At 37.6% G+C, this 23,837-nt stretch overlaps 2 protein-coding genes across 2 annotated transcripts in view; one reads left to right on the top strand and one right to left on the bottom strand.

Moving 5' to 3' along the window:
* Positions 1-18,363, top strand: part of LOC141363397 (ATP-binding cassette sub-family C member 8-like) — a gene marked incomplete at its 3' end in the record, with an annotated part of 33,024 nt that extends 14,661 nt beyond the window's left edge. The window contains 26 exon segments of the mRNA XM_073866068.1: positions 2,275-2,347; positions 2,469-2,574; positions 2,859-2,891; positions 2,978-3,010; positions 3,087-3,185; positions 3,875-3,959; positions 4,069-4,149; positions 4,244-4,381; positions 6,373-6,486; positions 6,579-6,663; positions 7,021-7,050; positions 7,899-8,134; positions 8,465-8,631; positions 8,715-8,784; positions 11,720-11,877; positions 12,403-12,495; positions 12,589-12,691; positions 13,226-13,339; positions 13,436-13,556; positions 14,164-14,294; positions 15,221-15,299; positions 15,385-15,493; positions 15,588-15,691; positions 15,769-15,902; positions 15,989-16,051; positions 18,230-18,363. Coding sequence (XP_073722169.1) covers positions 2,275-2,347; positions 2,469-2,574; positions 2,859-2,891; positions 2,978-3,010; positions 3,087-3,185; positions 3,875-3,959; positions 4,069-4,149; positions 4,244-4,381; positions 6,373-6,486; positions 6,579-6,663; positions 7,021-7,050; positions 7,899-8,134; positions 8,465-8,631; positions 8,715-8,784; positions 11,720-11,877; positions 12,403-12,495; positions 12,589-12,691; positions 13,226-13,339; positions 13,436-13,556; positions 14,164-14,294; positions 15,221-15,299; positions 15,385-15,493; positions 15,588-15,691; positions 15,769-15,902; positions 15,989-16,051; positions 18,230-18,363 — 2,693 coding nt within the window.
* A 198-nt stretch (positions 18,364-18,561) lies between these two features.
* Positions 18,562-21,322, bottom strand: LOC141363399 (MOB kinase activator 2-like). Its single transcript, XM_073866070.1, has 2 exons — positions 21,174-21,322; positions 18,562-20,220 (listed from the first exon to the last, which is right to left on the bottom strand). The coding sequence occupies exons 1-2, from the start codon at positions 21,226-21,228 to the stop codon at positions 19,949-19,951; spliced, it is 327 nt and encodes a 108-aa protein (XP_073722171.1). The 5' UTR covers positions 21,229-21,322; the 3' UTR covers positions 18,562-19,948.
* Positions 21,323-23,837: the final 2,515 nt, after the last annotated feature.

The following is a 23,837-nucleotide window of genomic DNA, read 5'->3' as shown; positions in this document are numbered from 1 at the left end:
CGAGACATCGCAGACAATTCGGCGCAAATTACAAAATTGCCATTACACAGAGTTACTACAGAAGGCATGCGCGGGCATAGGAGAGAGCGAGCTCGCGCACAAGCACATAGAGAACCAGTGTGTGTGGGAAAACACTGCTAACCTTTCATGATAAACTCGAATCAGTCGTCTTCTCTGTCAGTAACATCTGACGTTTATGTGAAAATGCAAGTACACAGAGGAATCCGCATGGAAAACACATCCAACTTTTAATTCTTTCACTCAGTGTCATGTATGAGAGGCGCTGTCTAGGGGCTTCACGCACAGAGAGAGAGAGAGAGAGAGCGTGCACAAGAGAGGCACCACCGAGCGCTCACAACAATAAATGAAGCTGTTTTAAATGAAAATGTAAATATTGCGACCATTGTTGATTTTGTGGCGCACACAAACAAATAAATGTATGGATAACACTGCCAGGAGCAGAAGCCGCCATTACGCGAGATTAATGTAAACAGCGTGACGCGTCACGTAGTCGACGTAATCGATGACATCGACGCGTCATTGCAGCACTATTAAGCACGAAGGGGAGTGGTGGGAGACGACTGATCACCATGAGTGAAACCCAAGCGCTAGCGCACAGATGGGAGGGGCGCGGTTGACATTCATTTTCGGTTTAAATTTTCGGCTGGATTTTTTATTTCGGCCCGAAACCGATAATGCCATTTTCGGCCGAAATTTTCGGCGACCGAAATTTCGGTGCATCCCTAGTTGTAATTTAACATATGAGTAAAATACAACAATTAAAATAAATCCACTAGTTAAAACTACTATAAAACGTAAACACAAAGCATCTAGAAAGTGCGTTATTAATGTGCATGCACAGTTCACGTGCATGTCTCTGTAGCGCACATGCAATGGTGCTGAGGTTATGCACAACTTTAAGCGCATGTGTGTTGTTAGAGTAAAACAAGCATTTATGGTTCTAAATAAATAAATAAATATAAACATATACATGTAACAAGAATGCTAGCTGGGTTAAGTAACAGTTGGCAATATTATTGTCGGATAACAGCAATAAGTGTAGACTAATTAAAACAATTTTATGTAAGCGTTCAATAAAGTTACTTCCGGTCTCTGTTTGTTTAATGGTCTGGCTAGTGGCTAAACCAAACTCTGTAACAAATACCTAATTGAAAATATCAAATGTTTTGGTTTTTCTAAAGATGAGGGCAGACAGCGATCTAGGATCACTGCTATGTGAAAACCAATCTGGAGTTGTACACGTTGTATACATTAAGTTTACACAGTAACGTTAACTCAGTGTAGTTTGTGAGATGCTTTAGCTATCATTTGACCTAAGGTAATCTACAATTTATTTTGCTCATGGTGTAGTGGGCAGCACTCCGACATGTGGTGCTTTCGCACTTTCGGTGACCCGAATTCGATTCCCAGCTCGTGGTCATTTGCCGATCCCATACCCCTTTCTTCTCCCTGTACTTTACTGTCTTCTCCTTACTCACTGTTAAATAAAGGCAAAAGTGGCCAAAAATATAACTTAAAAAAAAACAAAAACATTGACGATTCTCTAGGGGAGGGGCTCTAAGTCTAAGTCACGTGAGGAGCTTGCCAACCTGTGCACATGCGCAGTAGCTAAAATGACTTTGAAAAGAGGTGTTTTTTAGTCTAATTTGTGCTTAAGAAACAAAAGGTATCATACCGTTGATCAGTTAGTCAGGTTTAATTGTTGGTCAGAAATATGTTGTTAAATTTAGATTTTAGCCAATGGTTTTAGAGATAACTGTCTTGACCTATTCAAGTAGATAGGACTTTACTCTTGCATGACTAACTTAACTGTCTGAAGGCTTTGCAAAGATGGCCGCCTAGTGGCGTGACTTCCCTAAATGTCTTATAACAGATGTTTAAAAATGTACAATAAATCTAAACTATATTTTAATAATATCAACTAGCTGGAAAGCAACTAGAGATAAAACAAATATTATTAATAATAAAATGCTTAAATTAATTACAACGCTAGGCTTTGATTAAATTTCCCATTTGTATCGCAAACATGATTAATGTGTCTATATTTGGGCAAAAAGTACACCACTGGTTGAATAATATGGCTATGTTTGGCCATTCAAACAAACAGGGCAATGTTATGTAAGCCTCACAGATAAGGATAATCCAAAAATAGCTAACCAGTAGTTGTGTTTGATTATTGGGCTGAGATAGGAGAACAAAATATTTGCAGACATCAACTTTAACACTTTGCATTCTTCTGTTTTATATGGTTAGATTGTAAATGGCTACTTCTCGTGGACACAGGGATGCCCGACTTTAACCAATATCAACATAAAGGTTCCCTTTGGTGAGGTCCTGTGTTTGCATGTCTACGTACAGTATTATACGGTTTCTGCAGTATTATACTTACGTAAGCATAAGGCTAACTAATCTTTCTCTGCGTTCACTGTTGTTTGTGTGTGTATAAGGTCAGCTGACGATGATCGTAGGGCAAGTAGGAAGCGGGAAATCATCACTTTTGTTGGCGGCACTAGGAGAAATGAAGAAGATCTCTGGAAGCATCACATGGAACAGGTGAAACAAAAAGTTCATCTTAATGCTGAATTGTAATATTAAAAATAACCAATAGAGAGGCTGTACTGTATCGATACAATAACGTGTGTGCATTTTGCAGATACTTTATTCCAAAGCGATGGATTTGGGGTATACATTAGTTCACATAAACTTTGGGAATCAAACCCAAAGCATTATCTGCACTATGCTATACCTGTACAGTTACAGAAATAAGAGCAATATCCTCATCTGATCAAAAGTATTTGCTTATAATCTCATGTTAATACTTCTGCATTTTTCCATAGTTTACCCAAGAGTGATTCAGATGATGATCTAAGGTATAAAATAGCATTAATATAACTTACTAAAAAATTCAACAACATAATAATTTCGTAAATAAATTTGTTTTGCTTTTGTCATACAGCATACATTGTATGAATGCACGACAACCACCTGGGTAAGTCTTCTATTTTATTTTTCATTCTTCATTCACATTTTACAAGTCACCAAGACCAATACGTTTTGATTTTCAGGAAGAGAGGTCCAGTAGGCTACATTTCACAGAGGCCCTGGCTCTTAAATGGCACGATTGAGGAGAACATCCTGTTTGACATGACGCCCAGTGAAAAGAGGTATCCTAAAATCAAGTATTCCCATTATTTCCTTATCCTGAAAATCCTTGTTCATTTATGCGAAAGACACGTGTGGACGAAAATGTCCCCTCATCCTCGTGTCCCCTCGCAGCACTTTGCACAAACACAATGACTACAACTGTGAGTCTTACTGTAAGTCCAAAGGCTACAGTAGTTTTATCTCCATCGTGCCCTTTACCTACCTAGAAAAACGGATTTCGACAGGATTTTAAAGGAATTCCCAAAGGGCACTGTTATCATAGGAAACAAAATGAGAGCTGGTGCGTGAGAGTTGGTTTTAGTATTTCTTAAGAGTAGCTGTATTTCTTTTAGTCTGCTAGTTTGTCTTCAGTAGGTCCTTCAGAAACTAGGCAGGACCTTCGGCATCCTTTCACATACATAGTCACTGTCCTTGTCAAATTCCCACAGGAAATTTTTCCAGGATGAATCATTCATAGTATGCCTGCTTTATATACAGTAGTACAATAAGGACACGATCAAAAACCTTGGATGAGAACAAGAAATAATTCATTTTAGCACTGCAACAAATTATGAATTAATGAAATACACATTACTTATCAAACAGATGACACATTTTCTCTCTTTATAAAATGTTTATGAGTTCTGTAATATGAAAAAAAAAACAGTTTTTTAACCATACTGTATAATCTCCCTGATCATTTTCTCAGATATAAAGAAGTGATTGAGGTCTGCCAGTTACAGCCAGATATTGATACACTACCACAAGGTGACCAAACAGTGATTGGAGAAAGGGTACGTCTGACTGATGTCACCTGTGTCATGTATTATTTCATGTATTATAGCATTGACTAAACAAAACTTGAATCTGTGTGCATCTGTTCTAATTTTTTTTTTCGTGCAGGGCATCATTCTCTCTGGAGGCTGTGGGCAGCGAATCAGCATTGCCCGAGCTCTTTATCAACACACCAACGTGGTTTTCCTGGTGAGTTCACCAAATTCCTATTCTACAGTATATCATAGCTAAAACACTCTAACGTGATAAAAATGAGTCAACACCCCATCACTGGTACTTCTAGGATGACCCATTTTCTGCTCTGGACATTCATCTCAGTGACCACCTCATGCATGAAGGGATCCTCAAGTTCCTTAAAAAGGAAAAGAGGACTGTTGTCTTAGTTACCCACAAACTCCAGTACTTACCTAATGCAGACTGGGTGAGAAGATTTTAATTTTTTTCAGAAAAGCATATCAATTTAAAGGTGCTCTGTGTAGATTGATTGTAGCGGCATCTAGAGGTGAGGTTGCGAATTGCAACCAACGGCTCAGTCCACTGCTCACCCCTTCCTTTCGAAACGCATAGAAAAGCTACGGTAACCGCTACAGAACAAAAATGTCGTCGTCTGAGACAATAAAGTGATGTCGATTAGGGATACTGTAGAAACATGGCGGTTACTTCCATTTAAGGGGACCACGATGTATGTAGATAAAAACGGCCCATCGTACTGTAATTTAAACATTAAGGTTCATTATATAAGGTCTGTACACCACTGATAATATAGTTTTGTATGTTATATTGCTTTTCTGTCAATAGATCCTTCTAAAATGTACCTTTATAGGTGCAAGGTGCATTGTCTCAATTTTAGGAGGACCTATTGACAGAAATGCTCCTAACTATATTATCAGTGGTGTATACAGACCCTACATAATAAACTGTATTGTTCTAATTACATTAAAATGAGCCGTTTTTATCTCCATACACCACGGGTCTCCATACATGAAAGTCTCCGTCATGTTTCTATAGTAGCCCTAAACAGACAAACTGTTCCACAGAGAGCGTTTCATGTTTACATTGCTCAGACGATGATATGATTCCTGTTGCAGTTATCGTAGCTTCTCATTGCATTTCGAAATTGACATTGGTTGCAATTCGCAATCTTACCACTAGATGCCGTTAAAACCTGCATAATGTACCTTTAACTGACAACTGTTATCCCATATACCCATATATGTTCCTCACTATCGCACACCAGCTCACATATTAAAAAATAAGTGATATGATACTAGTTATGGCAGACGTGATAATAGAAATAACGTAGTAGTACTAGCAAAAAAATGAATATTAATAGTTTAGATGGCCAGAATCTCCCTCACTGGCTGAAAAGGATTATGTTTATATATAAATGTATAATTTTATTGTAGTTATCTTGAAAGCATTTGCTAAATTAATAAATGCATACTTACATTGGTGTATCATACTAACATAAACCATATTTTTGCCGATGTATCATATACTGTACATTTTCATTTACGCACTTAGCAAATGCTTTTATCCAATCCAACTTTAAGGGACACTCCACTTTTTTTGAAAATCTGCTCATTTTCCAGCATCCCCTAGAGTTAAACATTTGATTCTTACTGTTTTGGAATCCATTCAGCTGATCTCTGGGTCTGGCACTAGCACTTTTAGCATAGCTTAGCATAATCTATTGAATCTGATTAGACCATTAGCATCGCGCTAAAAAATAACCAAAGACTTTCAATATTTTTCCTATTTAAAACTTGACTCTTCTGTAGTTACATCATGTACTAAGACCGACGGAAAATTAAAAGTTGCGATTTTCTAGGCAGATATAACTAGGAACTATACTCTCAAACTGGCGTAATAATCAAGGACTTTGCTGATGTAACATGGAAACAGTCCCCTTGGTTACTTTCAATTTTGCAGCCATGTTACAGCAGCAAAGTCATTGATTATTACACCAGTTTGAGAGTATAGTTCCTAGCCATATCTGCCTAGAAAATCGCAACTTTTAATTTTACGTCGGTCTTAGTACATGATGTAACTACAGAAGAGTCAAGTTTTAAATAGGAAAATTATCCAAACTCTTTGGTTAAATCTTTAGTGTGATGCTAATGGTCTAATCTGATTCAATGGATTATGCTAAGCTATGCTAAAAGTGCTAGCGCCAGACCCGGAGATCAGCTGAATGGATTCCAAAACGGTAAGAATCAAATGTTTAACTCTAGGGGAGCTGGAAAATAAACATATTTTCAAAAAAACTGGAATGTCCCTTTAAAGACTGATCTATCAGTATGATAAACATTTTAACCATTACTTTGGTTTACTAGTTTTATATTCTACAAGAAATATGAACCTATTTGTTTCCTATTTAGTATGTATGCTTTCATTATTGTGATCCACCAGATAATAGCCATGCGGGATGGGACGGTGCAAACACAAGGGAGCTTAAAAGACATCCAATTGGCCGAGCCTGAACTGTTTGAACAGTGGATAACATTAATGAACAGACAAAATAAAGTAAAACTTTATGTCTTTTCTATCAAAAAATCTACTTTAACAGTAGAATTTATGTAATCACATTATGCTGTGCATCTGAAACATCTGCATAGGAAAACTCTACAGAGCTGAGGAGAAAGAGTTTCAGGAGGGCCACGTACTCTACAGACACACTGGCCACAGAAGATGAGGATGAAGGTAAAACATCTCAGTTCAGAAAATGAATAATGCATTTAGTAGTTATGAGTTGTATGTCTTAGTACACTATTCATTGATTTTATTGTTACCATAAATGTGAAATCATGCAACATCTTTTTGGTGTAAAGCATGGTGACTACTGTACTGAACTAATTATTTAAAATTGTATTTTTGGCATATTTACAACCTTTTAACCAAATGAGATCTTGTAATCCTGTTACATCAGAATTAGTTGAGGTATTAGTTGAGGTATTTCACCTTGTGTTACGTATCTGTCGTATCAGTGCGATCTCTAATGTTCTTGTCTTTACATCTATGCTGGTGGCTTCCCCATATGGACTTGTGTGCTTTACCCAGCTGCCGATGTTACTGTTAGCGAAGCAAAAGGTCTGGATTTAATGGCATGAATCCTCGTCTTTGCTTGCATGCAGCCTGGGGATGTTAATATTGTTTGTATTTTCCACTTTAGCTCTTACAACCAAAGAGTGCTCTTCTCACTCCGAGTACCATTCATAGAGTTACGTAATACAATACACAAAACATTTCATACGCTCCTGTGAGCCATAATTATAAAATTAGATAATAGTTCATTTGTAGGTGTTAATTAATAGTGCCTTATATCATTATGAAATCCATGTTACGCAACCATTATCGCATTAGATACCAATCACCATTTCGAATTAAAGCCATCCTGCAGTATTTTCATGCTTGCGTTAATGTGCTGTATTCAATCCTTTCTGAATCAAACAGTCATCAAATGCATGAAGCGCTACAGAGAAAACCCTGCACGGTGTCCTGAATTGCTCAGTTTATTTCTCATATTCCCTGTGATGCCATGCATGAGTACATTAAAATCAAGTAATTCAAACAAAACTGTTATTCTTATCTTATTTCATTATATTATAAACAACATATTACCGTATATCAGTGATATTTAAGCCACTGCATCTCTAATCAAATAGTAATCCTTAAAGGTGAAACGTGTCGTTTCTGTTGTATTCAAACGAATAATAGAAATAATGAATTCCTATAATCTTTCATTGTTTGTACAAACAGTATCTTCTTATTTGGCTCATACAAACAGTTTTGCGTGGTAGCACTACAGTAATGGCACACTTCACCTTTTAATAATTGAATAGTTGGTTTATTGCGGCTGATCTGAGTGTCCTCTCTGGGCTCAAATCTGCTTAACCTTCTAGAGAATGAGATTGGATGTCGTGTTATTGTATTTGCAGACAGCTCTATTGGTACAGATGAGGACAGCCTCAGGGCGGAGCTGCGTCACAGGACCACTATACCCTGGAGCTCATTTGCGACGTACCTGAGAGCCGCCGGTCTGCTACTGCTGCCTATGCTTGTTCTCTCTCAGCTCACGAAACACTCACTTATGGTCGCCATAGACTTCTGGATCGCTCATTGGACATCACATGTTATAGCAGCAAGTACAGAGAGGAACTGTACCATAACACAGGTGAGATAATAAATATGAAATGTGAGCCGATATGTCTTGAAATCTCACATTTATACAGTATTTCTGAAAAATGTAAACACTGTCGCACATTCATAACATTGTTTGGATGTTTGTGAACCTGCAAAATCCATTCATATTATTACCTCAGTGGTACCAAAGAGTGCATATTACTACCTCAAAGGTACATATTGGTGCCAAATGTATACATATCTGTGCCTGAATGTTACATAGTAGGCCTTTTACCTAAGGGTACTGCCCCAGTGACAGCTATAGGGGCAAAAATTTTAATGATTAAAAATATGATTGAATTTAGTTTTCTCTCTTCCTCAGGACTGTGAGTTCAGTCACTCATCATACTTGCAGGTATTCTGTGTATTATGTGTTCTGGGTATAGTCTTGTGTCTGGTCACATCTCTAGCAATGGAGTGGACGGGTTTGCGGGTGGCCAGGGAGCTTCACTGCATCCTCCTGCGCACCACTGTCCTTGCACCAATGAGGTCTGTGTTTAACTCAATAACTTTACCTCATATTTCAATACAAAGACTTTAGGATGTTTACTTCTTGCTTTTGTGGTGCACAGGTTATTTGAAACGACTCCTCTAGGGAACATTCTGAATAGGTTCTCAACCGATACTAACACAATTGATCAGGTAAATGAAAGAGACACAAAATGTTATATTGTAATCTATAGGTTTCCCTGTCTGAAATCAAGGCTTAATAGGGGCAGTTTCCCAGACAGGGTTTAGATTAATCCAGGACTAGGCCTTAGTTATATTAGGACATTTAAGTAGTTTTTTACAAGTAAACCTTACAAAAAACATTACAGGTGTGCATCTTGAGACAAAACAACAGCACTGCAATAAAATATGCCAATGCAAGGTGTTTGTAAATTAAGCTCAAACATGCATTTTAGTTTGGGGACTAGGATCCCAGAATCCATTTCTGGGAAACCACCCGACAATCTAATAAGAAGTTTGATTTAAATCATTGACATCAAGCTTATATTTTCACAAAATGTATTTTTTAACATTATGTAAGATGATTTAGTGTAGAAAACAGTAAGGCCTGGTTTATCAAACAAGGCTTAGTTAAATGAAGTATTTAAGTAGCTTAAATGTGACTTATAATCATTACTGATCTTGAGACAAACAGTGACACTGATATATTTTAAGATGTGTCTGTGCAAGTTGTTATTAGTTAAGACAACTCAAACATGCATTGTCTTTGAAACTGGGCCTAACTCATAGCAAAAAATCATTTTACCTGGGTTTACACAGGCAGGGTCACACATTACTCCAAGGAGATGTTTCCCGGACAGGGCTTATCCTATTCCTAGACTAAAATGCATGTTTGAGCTGCCTTAAAGGCGTAGTCTACGATGTTTGAAAAACGCTTTGGAAAAGGAGACGGGCCGACTACCAAAACACTCTTATAGCCAATCAGCAGTAAGGAGCGTGTCTACTAACCGGCATCCTTGCCGGGTTGCGTATGTGTGGGGCGGGTCTATCAACAGAAGGTCCAGATTCTATTGGGGTAGGGGCGTGTTTGTTTAGGTGATTTCAAATATCAACATTGGCTTTCAAACATCGTGGACTCTGCCTTTAATTTAATGCATATCTTTACATACTGTATATCAGTGCCATTGTTTTGTCTCAAGATGCAAACCAGTGTTGTTGTTCAAACTGCTTAAAACTGTTAAAACTACTTAAAGGAACACAATGACTTTTTGGGACTTTAGCTTATTCACCGTATAAGGGAATCCGGCGGACTGATTTGTTCATAGCACGTGAGAAGCCCTGTGGTGAGAAGCAGAGAGTTCGTGCAAGTGTTGCGCATACCACTACGTCGAAGTAGCAGTGCTTCGCCTTCAGAGAATATAGTTCCCAGTATGTACCAGTGGCGGCGCCAGGGAGGAGCTAGGTGGTGCTGTAGCTCCGGCTATAATATCCATAGCACCTGCCCAGAACCCCCAAGAAATGTCTGCAATTTTTTATATATTTATATTTTAATGTCATGTTTGAATAGTCTTTTCATGTTGTTAAAAAAAGGGAATTAAATTATAATTTAAAAATATATATTTTTGTCTAAAATATCATGACGCCCAAACAGGTGATCTGTGGCCAATGGGTGCAGCGCCCGGTGAACTTTTGACCTTAAAGCACGGCAGTTTGTTTTTGATGGCGAGTTTGGAAATTTAGCCAAGTAAAATACACCAAAATGGATACACCAGAAACTACCCGAGGAACAGCAGTGGAGACACTAGGACCAGTAATCTGGCACTGTTGCCTATAAATACAGAGAGAATGAGGACCCTTGACTGCGTCAACATCATTGATGATGCTGTTTTGTTGTGAAGACGTCCCCTCTGTTGGCTATTACAAATTGAATTAATTTGGTGGTTAAAGCACAAATCTTGGCTCTGCATTGTTACATCTATAGGGTGCATACCCCAAACGTGTCATTCTTCCCGGACGCGTCCTGTCCAGGATTTCGGTGCGTCTTCCGGAAGTCATATTTGTTGACCGCATACGCCATTCAGTTAAAAACATAAGATATACAAACCTAGTTTTATTCTTACCTTAAAATGTAACGGTTGCTTTTCTGTAATAATAATAATAATCCTCTATAGAAGATGCACCCGAAATCCTGGACAGGACGCGTCCGGGAAGAATGGCACGTTTGGTCACCCTATGATGCTCCAACAATAGAAAAATGCTGATTCAGCACTAGTGTTAGTAACTGGCTGTGTGATTTCGTGATCTGAGCCGAAGCGTGCAGTGTCTGTGGCTGCGTTTGCTGCTCCGTTGTATTCAGGGCTAGACTGTGACAGAAGTAAGAACAGTAAAATATTATTTTCAGAGGTTTACATTAGCAGGCTTATGTATGTTGTATCTATAGCCCTTGCGTTGAATACTTTTACATAGTCGTGGAACGAGTATAGGCTAGTTAATGCGGGCGTGTACGCGCGTATAAAGGGTGGTCTGATGCGACCTCCTTAATGAAACGCCCCAAAATTTAAAGCACCTTCTCTTAAGTGTTGAGCATCCCCATAGCACCTGCATCAGAAAATCTCTGGAGCCGCCACTGGTATGTACACAGTTAAAAGATGACTGTGTCTCATAAGACTTTGTTATTTGTACACGCTGTGACTATACAAATCATAATATAAATAGGAAAATTATTTTGGGAGCAGTATGTTAGCTGGAGCTATTTACTTTCAGTCTTTGTGCTTAGCTAGGCTAGCGGGGGGTGCGTCAGACAGAGTTAAGGGACGCACGGACATAAAAAAAGGTTAGTATGGACTTATCTAACTCTGGGGGATACGGTGAATAAGCTAAATTCCCAAAAAGCCGATGTGTTCCTTTAAATGTCCTAATATAACTAAGGCCTAGTCCTGATTAATATAAACCAGTCCGGGAAACTGCTCCTCTCCATTCTGAAATATGTTAATACTATTTACTTAATCTTTTGTAATATAGGCTACAGTATAATCTATATATACAGTATTATATTCCTTAAGTTTTTCTTCTTCCTGCCTTTATTTTTGAATGACACACATAGACATTATTTGTGTTATAATTCCAGCATATTCCCGTCACCATGGAGTGTTTGAGTCGTTCCCTGCTGCTGTGTGTGTCTGCAGTTGGTGTGATCTCTTATGTCACACCCGTATTTCTCATTGCTCTATTGCCATTGGCTATCGCCTGTTACTTCATTCAGAAGTATTTCAGGGTAGCATCCAGGTCAGTATTTCAAATCAGCCTATTCTTATGATTTGCGTATAATAGCACGCATTGTGAAAATCCTGCAATACATACACCAGCGCATATAATATGCCAGTCCTTCCCGTTTACTTTTTCATCTCGTTTTATGTATTGGTTTTTAAATGACAAGTGACCATGGTTTAAAAATAGACAAAAACATGAGGAAACCTATATATTAAATGACATCCTAAAGCAAAATCCAAATCTAACCCTAAATCCAGGTGACATTGGTTAAAAAAAACTGAACAAATTGAGAAACCAATACATAAAACGACAGAAAAGAAGTGAATAAGAAGGACTGGTGTATCATATGCACGCAAAATTGGAATTTGCCATATGTATAGCGTGACTTTTCACACTGCATGCTAAATACGCAATTCATTAAAATGGGTTGTTCAGATATTCGCATATATTACGCATAAGGTTGTGTTATGCATGTTGTGTTTCTACTAAATGATTATTTTCTCAGTCTGTAAATGCTCCCTATATGTTTTCTGTATGTAGAGATCTGCAGCAGTTGGAGGACAGCACCGAGTTGCCTCTACTTTCCCATTACTCACAGACTATACAGGGACTTACCACCATCAGAGCTTTTAGGTAACCACCTTTAATGTTTTAATCCAAAATACATATCATTCACACTGGAGCTGCGAACTGATCAGATGTTAATTTAACTTATTTGAATCTCAGGCACGAGCAGAAGTTTAAGAAGAAACTGCTTGAACATACAGATGCAAATAACATCTCCTCCCTCTTTCTCTCGGCAGCCAATTGCTGGCTGGAGGTCCGCATGGTAATGAGTTGTCCATGAGTTTATACTTTTTATTATGATAATAACCCTAAAATATGTTTATGTTACATTTACTGTGTATATACACATACTTAGTATCAGTGTACAAGCATAATCAAAAATGTTGAATATGCATTTGGTATGATATTATAATGCAAGTTAGGATTAATCAATAGCAGGATATAGTACATTATACCACGGGTCTGTTGAATGCTGCATTCTGATTGGCTCAGAAATGTTCTATGGGTGTTGATTATTTTTCTGTAAACCGCACACCTAACTTGTCAAATGTCTTAAAAATAGGCACCAGAGCAATGTTTGTGGTAACCGTGGTATAAGCGGAATAATTTACTCCGGTCCTTTGAATTATTTGAAAATAATGCACACCTGCGGTGTAACGCCACTCCGCGTCACGTCGTGCCGCATTACCAAATTGGTGTGCATTATTTTCTTATAATTCAATGGCCCGTCGTCAATTATTCTTTACATAACTCTGTCCAGTGTTTTTGTTTATGTATTATTTTAATGTTTTTGCAGGAGTATATTGGGGCATTCGTGGTGCTCATAGCCGCTGTGGCCTCTATAAGCAATGCATTATACAGACAGCTTTCGGCAGGGCTTGTCGGGCTGGGGCTTACGTACGCTCTCATGGTAAACTATATACATAAACAATCCATGCACCTGCCTGTCAAAGTGCTAAACGGCCTTAAGCAGATGTTGAACAGTCTTTCACTGATATCTGTGCAGGTGTCAAACTTCCTCAACTGGATTGTGCGTAATCTGGCAGACATGGAGGTTCAGCTGGGCTGCGTGAAGAGAGTCAACAGTCTGATAAACACACAGCCTGAGACTTATGATGGACTCATGAGTGAGTATATGAGGAATGATTAAGAGCTATGATTGGAAACCGAGGAGGAAAGTACAGTTACAGTACTACAGAATCATACTGAATCGTGAAGCATTTTACTTTGAAAAGAACAAATCAGACAATTGATTCATTTGCAAATTAAACAGTGCTTGGTCTAATCTCAATCCGCTGATTGGTCTCTCAGGTTGGTGTATAATAATACTTAGTCAACAAAATTTTGTTGGGGCTTTTGAAGTCTTAATGAAAATGACTGGACAAGTTATTGAAAATCATTTGTTTAGGTGTGTTGTGTTCTTGCCACGTCATTGTTGTATCCCTGTATAATTCATTAATGTCAGTTTAATTATAGATAAAAATTCATATATAAATGAGCATTTAAATAAAATTAATTAACAATAATAATAATAATTTATTTCATAATTATTAATTAATAATAATAATATTTTTGTAACGCACAAACGTAAAAGTGCACATGCGGTAAATTAAAAATAAATTATATAAAATGTACATAGTGATATTATTATTATTATAATATAAAATACTTCATATAACAGAACATGTTTTTTAACCTGTTTTGATCACCAGATTTAATGTCATGTCATTTCAGCTCCAGCTCAGATTCCTGCAGGATGGCCAAAATACGGAGAGATCCAGATCAAAAATCTGAGTGTGCGCTATGACAGCAGCTTAAAACCTGTACTAAGACACGTCAATGCTCACATTAAACCCGGACAAAAGGTCATACATTACCCAGCTATAGAGTGCCGCAGGGATGATGTATTTTTGTAGGCCAACCCTGGAAGTTAGCGGGATACGGTTCCCGGCGCAAAAAAAGCCCTTAATTTTTCCCATAGACTTCATGCTGCGTACGAAACTGCCTACTTCCATACTATATCGTAGGCGAAGTAGTGCTTTTTGCCTACTATATAGTATGCAGGGTTCCCACACCTTGGTTAACGTCAAATTCAAGGACCTTTCAAGGACTTTCCAGGTCCAATACCCTCAAATTCAAGGACTAAATGTGGGGACACATTTCAAGTGAGAGCAAGGTTACATTGTGACCCTTTAAGATACATTGTTACAGTTCCCTTTCGAGGGAACTCAAGCTGCGTTGCTGCGGTGACACTTTGGAGACGCCTCCAGGGGTAAGTGCGTCTGAATGTGTATATCAAATTCAACCAATGGTGAGGCTTAACGACAAAGACAGGGTGACGCGGGAGCCAGGAAGTATATCGCTATCTGAAATATTGCCAAAGACGGCGTTACAGGGACGCAGGGTGTATGGCAAGGGAGACGCAGCGTCTCATTCCCTTCTCAGGAAACAACAGTTACATACAAAACCCAAGTTTTTAAATTAAGGCAACTCAAACATGCATTTTAGTCTGGGACTAGGATAAGCCTCTCCGTGAAACCATCCCTTCCATGTTTTTTCGTAACTGAAGACTTACTTGTTATGTCTTTAATTTTTGTTAAACTCATAGCTTATATTTTGCGAAAAGTCTATGAGAAAAATGCATGGACTTTTTTGTGAGGGAAACAGTGTCCTGCCAACTTCCGGGTTAGCCTACAAAAATACGTCATCCCTGCGGCACTCTATTCAGAGGTGATACTGGACATAGTGAAATTGCCGGATGGATTATAACTGCATAATGTTTTATTTCCAGGTGGGAATATGTGGAAGGACAGGAAGTGGAAAGTCGTCCTTTTCTTTAGCACTTTTCAGATTGGTGGACACGTTTGAGGGTAACAATACATATCAAAATCGAAAAAGATTGATCATGTTCAGTTGCTTAGCAGGTCTTTACAAGTGCATGTGTTTTCTTTTCAGGTCAAATTATTATTGATGGTATTGATATAGCAAAGCTGCCTCTTCATAGTCTACGATCAAAGTTTTCCATCATTCTACAGGATCCTGTTTTATTTAGTGGAACGATAAGGTAATGCTTTTATACTGTTAAAGGTTTAAGCGTGTGTGTACTTGTTAAGACCTCGATAATGATTCTCTGAATTATTTATGTGTCATTCTCTTAGGTTTAATCTGGATCCAGAGAGAAAGGCCACAGATAAAATGCTTTGGGAAGCTCTTGAAATTGCTCAGCTGATGCCGGTCGTTAAAGCTTTACCCGGTGGATTAGGTTAGATAGAGTTTTGATACAATAAAAAGTGGTATGAAGGGCTGTTGAATTTAACAAATTTTCTGTTTGCTCTACAGACGCGATGGTTACAGAGGGAGGAGAGAATTTCAGCCAGGGTCAGAGACAGCTTTTCTGTCTGGCTCGAGCTTTTGTCAGGAAGAGCAGTATACTTATAATGGATGAAGCTACAGCATCTATTGATATGGCCACAGTGAGAACAACACATAGTATTTATTTATTTATTTATTTTTGGCACGTGTAATGTTTACATAATCTGAAAAGTGTACCTTCTTACAGGAAAGCATTCTGCAGAAAGTGGTCATGACCGCTTTTGCCGATAGGACGGTGGTCACAATAGCAGTGAGTATATACTTTCCCTATACGTGTATAGATTAACATTTTTGAGCTGTTGGAAAAAAATATTGGAATAGGATTTCGTATTTTAACATTGTATAAAATATACACATAAAGCCTCCAGAAATGAAAATGCTATTGCTATTATTTATTCACCCTCATGTCGTTTTAACTCTCATTGTCCTTCTTTGTTCTTCAAAACCCAAATGCTGTGCAATTTTTAGGTTTCTTTTGAATCTTGAAGGGTTTTCTGATTACTATGGGGGGACTGAGGTGTGACCATCTACCTGTACTTCCATAGGAACCAGAAAACCCCAAGCAATACTTTTTTTAAAGAGCACATATTATGCCCATTTTTACAAGTCTCAGGTGTCCTAGAAGGTTCAGCTTAAAATACCCCACAGATCATTTATTATAGCATGTCAAAAATGCAAAAAGCGCTGTTTCATGTGTGTTCCTTTAAATGCAAATGGATGATTCTCACGAAATCCAGATTTAGAAGATGTCCAGCATCAGAATTATAAAAAAGCCCTTGAAGCCAATTTTTTGGCACATATAAGATTAAGGTCTGAACTTACTATAAAAATAATGGTTAGAGGATTTAATTTTTTTCCTATAGAATTATTTACATTTTTTTTAGATTATCATTATCAAAAATTATCATTACCGCAATATGATATTGCATTAAATATGCATTACAAACTCATGTTTCGGTAATGAGAAGTAAAAAGTTGTTTAGGTACTATGACAAACAAAATTTAAACTTTTATCTCGGAGGGAAAAAATAAGAACTGCTTACCTGGTAGCCATCTTGAGTGTCACAGTCAATTATGTCCCTTCCAACAATTTTTTTTAAATGTTAGTTCCTTGAAGGCTTAAACAATCATTAAAAAAAAAACAATTGGTCTTGGACACATTTATATTCCTTATTATTGTCTCTACATTTACCAATAATCACCAAATACCACATGTTTCTTTACTGTAAATGTTTATAGTATAATATGCACTGAAGCTTTTTATTTATTTTTAGATTTTTTAATTATCAATATTTCCATGTCAAAGAACCCAAATCCTGTCATGGACACATTGCGGTAATGAAAATTTTCCCCTTAAATGTGGAAAAAAACAACAAAATTGTTTTGTATGATGTCATTTGAAATCATGTGCAAAATAGTACATGAAGAGATGTTTGTAACTGTATGCTTCTTATTTTGCATTTACTTTATCAAAATGTTTCATGACACCTCATAAGTCTAATTTTGCGAGAATCACCCAAAGCGATTCCTTTGAATACAGTCTGAGATAATAGCATATTTAGCCACATAAGTGCAACAACATGCTAACCAACACATTTAAAAGAGCTTTTGGGTAAAATTAACCAGTCAGTCAGTGGTCATGGGCAGGGCTTTATCAGTGTGACATCACATTAACACGTCTAATGAGCCTGCTTTGGCATAATTGGGATTACAAAAGGAGGAAATGGTGGATTTTTTTCATTGTTCACACACTGCAAATGAACGTTTAAAGTCGCCATGAAAACTAAATTAAAAACTGTAATTTGTTTTGTAATATTGCAGTAATTTTTTTACAAATGACTTAGCTGTGAGCTTCGTTTTTAAAAAATGTGTGTGTTCTCATAAACTTTAATCAAAAACGCAACTCCCCCCCTCAAAACGATCTCTCTTTATTTCCGGTCATATGGTATGTCAGGTGGGCGGTGTCCAGGAGAAGATCGCTCCGATTATTAGCAACATCAAATGATCCAATCAATCATCGATGGACAAATTCAAATCCAGCCCTGCCTTATATCATTTCAATCAGATATACCCCACCAAGTGGAAAATAAGGCAATAGGCTTTATGCCCAGCTGCACTACTTCCTGAACTTCAGCCAGCTCCTTGTTTCCTGTCTGCCATTATTGGACAAACTGATTAATCCAGGTGTGTCTGATTATTGTTGTTGTGACTACTGAGGTCAGGCACACCTGAATGAATCAGTTTGTCCAATAATGGCAGACAGGAAACAAGGAGCTGGCTGAAGTTCAGGAAGTAGTGCAGCTGGGCATAAAGCCTATTGCTACTTCTGTTTCATGGCGACTTTAGATACATGACAGGCTCTAGCTATTAAAGACTCACTGTGGTCAGCAAGTAGTCGAAGAAATTGTCTGTCTCTGGTGTTTTACAGCATCGTGTTCATACCATCCTGGGGTCAGACGTTGTGATCGTGATGAAGCACGGTGCCATTCTTGAATACGATGAGCCTGATGTCCTACTGGACCAAAAGGACAGCGTTTTCTCTGCGTTTGTCCGAGCGGACAAGTGATGTATGGATAAAGGCTTCATATAGGATTTGGTTTATGTGTGGTTTTATACAGCTTGTATATTATTTGTATTGTAAAATAATAAACTTGTATACTTTATGAACTATATACCAAAGGAGTGTCTCAGCAATGTGTTTTATCTGCAGCGTGAGGTTTTATCAAATTCATGATGAAAAGAAAACCAAAACAAAGACCATTTTTGTGACTTTTAAATATTTTATTAGGTTATAATTTGCAGAGCTTAAAATATTAAATCGCTTTTAACTTAAGTATTATTAAAATACGTAAAACAAAAAGCCAGAACTGAGGAGCCCTGAAAACTCTCAACTAAAACCAAAACGGACAAAAAAAAGAAATAAATTAAAAGGAAAAGGTCCGTAAGTCTTCTTACAAAGAGGTCAGCCTAGCCGAGCTCTCTTTAACAGTGATGAAGGGTGAACTAAAACATATTTTGCTCTGTCTTGCACACTTTTGTCTCGCTCTCTGAGATAATAATAATCTTTACAATCGATAGCATAGAGACTAAATTTACATTCTTTTCCATTCAGAAATTGTCTTTTTAAAACGAGGCTAGACATGATTACAAGCCCATGTTCTCCTGCATTCTGCTGCTGCACCCAAGACACTTTACTCTCTTCAAAACATCAACGCATTTGGACTTTTCAATGGGGCGTACGGCTTCCAGAACCCGAGTAGCTGCGTTTTTCAATTCAATTTTAGCAGACAACCCAAATGTCTTTGTCACTCGAGAGAAAACGCATGAACCCAGGCCCTGAAGTCACCAATGCTCCCTAGGTAGAACTAAAACAGCAGCCTAAGTTTAAGTTAAGCCACTTAAACCTCTGTGCGACAGACCATCTCATCCACAGTGGTTAGCATGCTAATATTCAACAGAAGTTTATCCCATGTGAGACTTAATCCGTGGGCTAATACAGGAGCCGTTTGGTCAAAAGAGGGGCTGATGGGATTGCTTTAAGATGAGTAAAGTGACACTGAGAGGCTTATGGGTAAGCAGGTAGCATTGACAGCTCTCTCAGTTCCTGAGTGCAAAATCCGTTAACACACACACACAGACACACACACCCCTTTTACCCTATAAAATAAAAAAAAACTTTTTACCATACATGAGGCTCTGAAGAACCAGGCCAACATCTCACCCTTATAAGAACCAAGAGGGGAAAAGTGCTGCTATGTTAAGATAGATCTAGCATCCTTGTGTTATACTAACATCAAACACGCATAAAGGGCTACTTTTTGTCCTATAGGTGCGAAACATAAAACGGCCTTCTGTCAATTTGTAAACGGGAGGAACAAAAAGAAAAAAAATAATAATCGAGTTGTTCTTGGTTAAAGGGTTAGGCTCACAGACAGGGCAGAGACACTGAGGTTATTCAGCAAGTGCTGCTGCCCCCTGCAGGCCTGGCTGACCACTCCTTACTGGGTCCTAAAGAGAACAATGTTCTGGAAGGGTGGAAGGTCTATGAGTCCCAGCAGCATTGCGACTGGTGTAGTCCTTCTCACCTCCCTGGTAAGGGGAAGGGTGAACCCCGTCTTGGCAGGTGCAGAGAGCGCGACCGTGGGTCTCATCTCTCCGTCACGTGGTTCTGTGGCTGAGGGGGAAGCGGGGTGCAGAGGGCCTCTGTCAGGTCGTCCATTATGGATGTCTCCTTGGGGTCCATCAGATTGAATTCCCTTATAAAAACGATGAAATGTGTGTACAGTGTGTTCAGATGTCCGTGCAGGTCCATCGCCACCGTTTCCTTGTAGTGGGACCAGTAGATATGGGCCAGCACGTGGAAGAGATACTTGCAGATTTTTTTCACCAGTGTGTCGAACGTGTTAGGAAATTCTTTACCTATGTAGAGAGAAAAAACAGAGATATATTAATGCATGGTTTTCCATTTTAACCAATTCATTTTTTACTTTCATGTGGCTTCTCATATTATTATTATTATTATTATTCAACTGGAATCATTTTTTTAACAGGCACCAATCCAAAATACTAAAAAGCCAATAAAAAAGGACTTTCAAGGACTTTTCAGGTCCAATACCTTCAAAATCAAGGACTAAATTTGGGGACACATTTCAAGTGAGAGCAAGGTTACATCGTGTTACCTTTAAAGATACATTGTTACAGTTCCCTTTTGAGGGAACTCGCGCTACGTCACTGCGGTGACACTTTGGGAACGCCTCCAGTGTTAAGTGCGTCTGATGTGTATATCAAATTCAATCAATGGTGAGGCTTAACGACAAAGACAGGGTGACGGGGGAGCCAGGAAGTATATCGCTATCTGAAATATTGCCAAAGACGGCATTACAGGGACACAGGAGGTATGGCAAGGGAGACGCAGCGTCTCGTTCCCTTCTTAGGGAACAACAGTTACATACGTAACCCGAGACGTTTTCATGTGTCAAACATGAAGCATTTTGGTATGAATCAACATTCCCATACAGAAGATATAAGCATTTATAGCGAACAGTTTAGCAAGTGTGCTTAAAAGGCTAGAAAACACTACACAGGGAATAATATGGATTTTTTTCCAGAAAACTTCTTGCATAAAATAGATTCAAGCACTTTCAATGACCTGTATCTATATATGTATATTTTTAAAAACTTCCCAGGGCTTTGAATTTTATCCCTCAGATTCACAAACTTTCAAGGACCCGTGGGAACCTTGTTTACTTAATCATAAAATAAATAATCATAACAAAAGTCACTCTTTATAAATAAAATTCAAGTTAAACTAGCAGTTTGTCCTTGGTCATGCAGTTCATATATTCCTCCACTAGGTGGAAATAAAGACTTACCATATTTAGTGGGAAAGATGTCCTCATCTGTCACAAGCTTCTGAACTGAACTCATGACAAAGTCCACGTACTGCGGTGCTGTGCATTTTGTCTTTTTCCCTTTTTCATCAATCCAGTAGTATGTCCTTAGAGCGAAAAAAAGAGATTATTAGTAGGAGATATTAAAAGTCTATCATTTCGTTCAACCACAGCAAGTTTTTCGAGACCTTAGTATTTAACTCTGGCAAGCAACTCGTACCACAGACATGAATGAAACTTTAAATGTTGTGGATTATTGAAGACAAGAGGGCTATTACTTTTTATAGCCTTGGAAACCATCCCCAGTAACTAGCATTGGGCTATGCACCACTAACACAACCAAAAACAATGTGTGTGTGTCTATTTTTCCTAATGCTGCTTCACGATTAGTCGCCACTAATCGTTTGCAGAATAAAAGCTTTTGTTTACATAATATATGTATGTGTGCTGTGTATATTAATTATGAGTATATAAATACACACACATACATGTAGAATTTTAAGAGAAAAATATATTTATATAATAAATATCTATATTTTTATATAATATACATTTTATATATAAATATAAAAATGTATATACGCATACAAATGTTTCTTAATTATATACATGCGTGTGTGTGTATACATAATTATTATACGGGTGATTCTCACGAAACCATTGAAACACCACGGCACTAATGATTTTAGCTTTAAAATGTGTAATATAGTAACATTAAAAAGCATCAAAATTAACACAATACTCTGTTCTACCTTGCACAATGTGTGATTTCAACATAAGAATTTATAATTGGAAATTTTATCTCATTTTCTGCTGAAATTCTCATTACCGCAATGTGTCCGGCTGTGTTTGAACATGCGTTATGTTGTAATTTAATCAAATGAACACAAAAATATTAAGAAAAAAAATAAATGGATGTTTTGCTAGACTACTTTAGATGACAGAAAAATATTTACTGAATATTCATGTATAATAATAATGAAGAAAAATTAGGAAAATGATGTGTCGATGCCTGATGCTCTCATCCTCCGCAACACTTTTTGAGAACAGTTTAAGCACACATACAGAATTTTAATAAAGTTTGATTTTGAGTCACCAAGCACATGGACCAGTTACTTCAAGATGGCTACCAGGTAAGATAATTTTTTTTACAGTTAATTTGAAATATTATCTTGTCAGAATGCTTACACGACATTTTGATTATCATTACCGCAACAGATGCTTATTAAATGTTAATTTAATTAATAGAAGCATAATACTTTGATTTTAAATGCATGTGCAGAATCTCCAAATTATGTTCTTTCAGGTTTGTCATGTCATTTTGAAAATATGTCAGTGTTGATGTTTTCTGACTTTTGCGGTAATGAGATTTTTTAGGACTAATTTTTTAAATTATGTTACAAAAAGTGTTAAATGATAAGTAAAAGTTTTTAAATTAATGTTCCCATTTACTCCAGACTTTGTTTTTCAATGTCTGGTGGGAAAAAAAGTAAATTTAAGCTATTTTTACATTTTCATGCTTGACATTTTTAAAACCAAGTTTTCGTGAGAATCACCCATACACAGTACACATATATTATATAAACAAAAACCTTTATTCTGCAAACGATTAATCGCAAGGCAGCACTAATTTTTTTTCAGTATAATGACACACAAGTTGCATGCTAAACAGGACAGGTGACTGGTGGAGATGTCAACATCTGAGTTTCTAAGTGAGTTTACAACACCAGTCTGACATGCTTTCTGCTGCATGGGTGTTCATTAACCAAACTTGTCTGTAACCACATCCTGGTTAAAGTAGGATATTTATGATACTTTACAGTTATAAACTGTCTGTACTCCCCTCAAGTTCCTATCAGCCCATTTGTGACCCAGATCAAGTGAATCTCCACTAAAAGCTTTATCATAACCCAGACAATCACAACAGACGTTTTAAAACGGTATTCATATTTCAAAATCATCCTATTATGGAGTTTGACTACAATGGAGAATATTCAAACATTTCAATATTTTCTCCTTTAAAGGGACATTCCACTTTTTTGAAAATATGCTAATTTTTCAGCACACCTAGAGTTGAACATTTGATTTTTACCGTTTTGGAATCCATTCAGCCGATCTCCGGGTCTGGCGGTACCACTTTTAGCATAGCTTAGCATAATCCATTGAATCGGATTAGACCATTAGCATCGCACTCCAAAATAACCAAAGAGTTTGGATATTTTTCCAATTTAAAACTTGACTCTTCTGTAGTTACTTCATGTACTAAGACCGACTGAAAATTAAAAGTTGCGATTTTCTAGGCAGATATGGCTAGGAACTATACTCTTATTCTGGCGTAATAATCAAGGATTTTGCTGCTGTAACATGGCTGCAGGAGGTGCAATGATATTACGCCCTGCCCGAAAATAGTCCCCTGCTTTTGAAAAATACCAAGGTTACTATTTTTGTCAGCTGCGTAATATCATTGCGCCTCCTGCAGCCATGTTACAGCAGCAAAATCCTTGATTATTACGCCAGAATAAGAGTCTGCCTAGGACTTTTAATTCTCCGTCAGTCTTAGTACAAAATGTAACTACAGAAGAGTCACGTTTTAAATAGAAAATATATCAAAACTCTTTGGTTATTTTTTTTATGCGCGATGCTAAT

Source organism: Misgurnus anguillicaudatus, unplaced genomic scaffold (assembly GCF_027580225.2).
Source record: "Misgurnus anguillicaudatus unplaced genomic scaffold, ASM2758022v2 HiC_scaffold_34, whole genome shotgun sequence".
Classification (NCBI taxonomy): domain Eukaryota; kingdom Metazoa; phylum Chordata; class Actinopteri; order Cypriniformes; family Cobitidae; genus Misgurnus; species Misgurnus anguillicaudatus.
This window is presented reverse-complemented; position numbering and strand designations above follow the sequence as displayed.

Excerpts from the sequence above, each read along its gene's own strand:
- LOC141363399 (XM_073866070.1), bottom strand. The coding sequence starts at position 21,228 with ATGAGTTCAGTTCAGAAGCTTGTGACAGATGAGGACATCTTTCCCACT. Across the intron at positions 20,221-21,173 it reads CATCTTTCCCACTAAATATG|GTAAAGAATTTCCTAACACG; the intron begins GTAAGTCTTTAT and ends CTCTCTACATAG.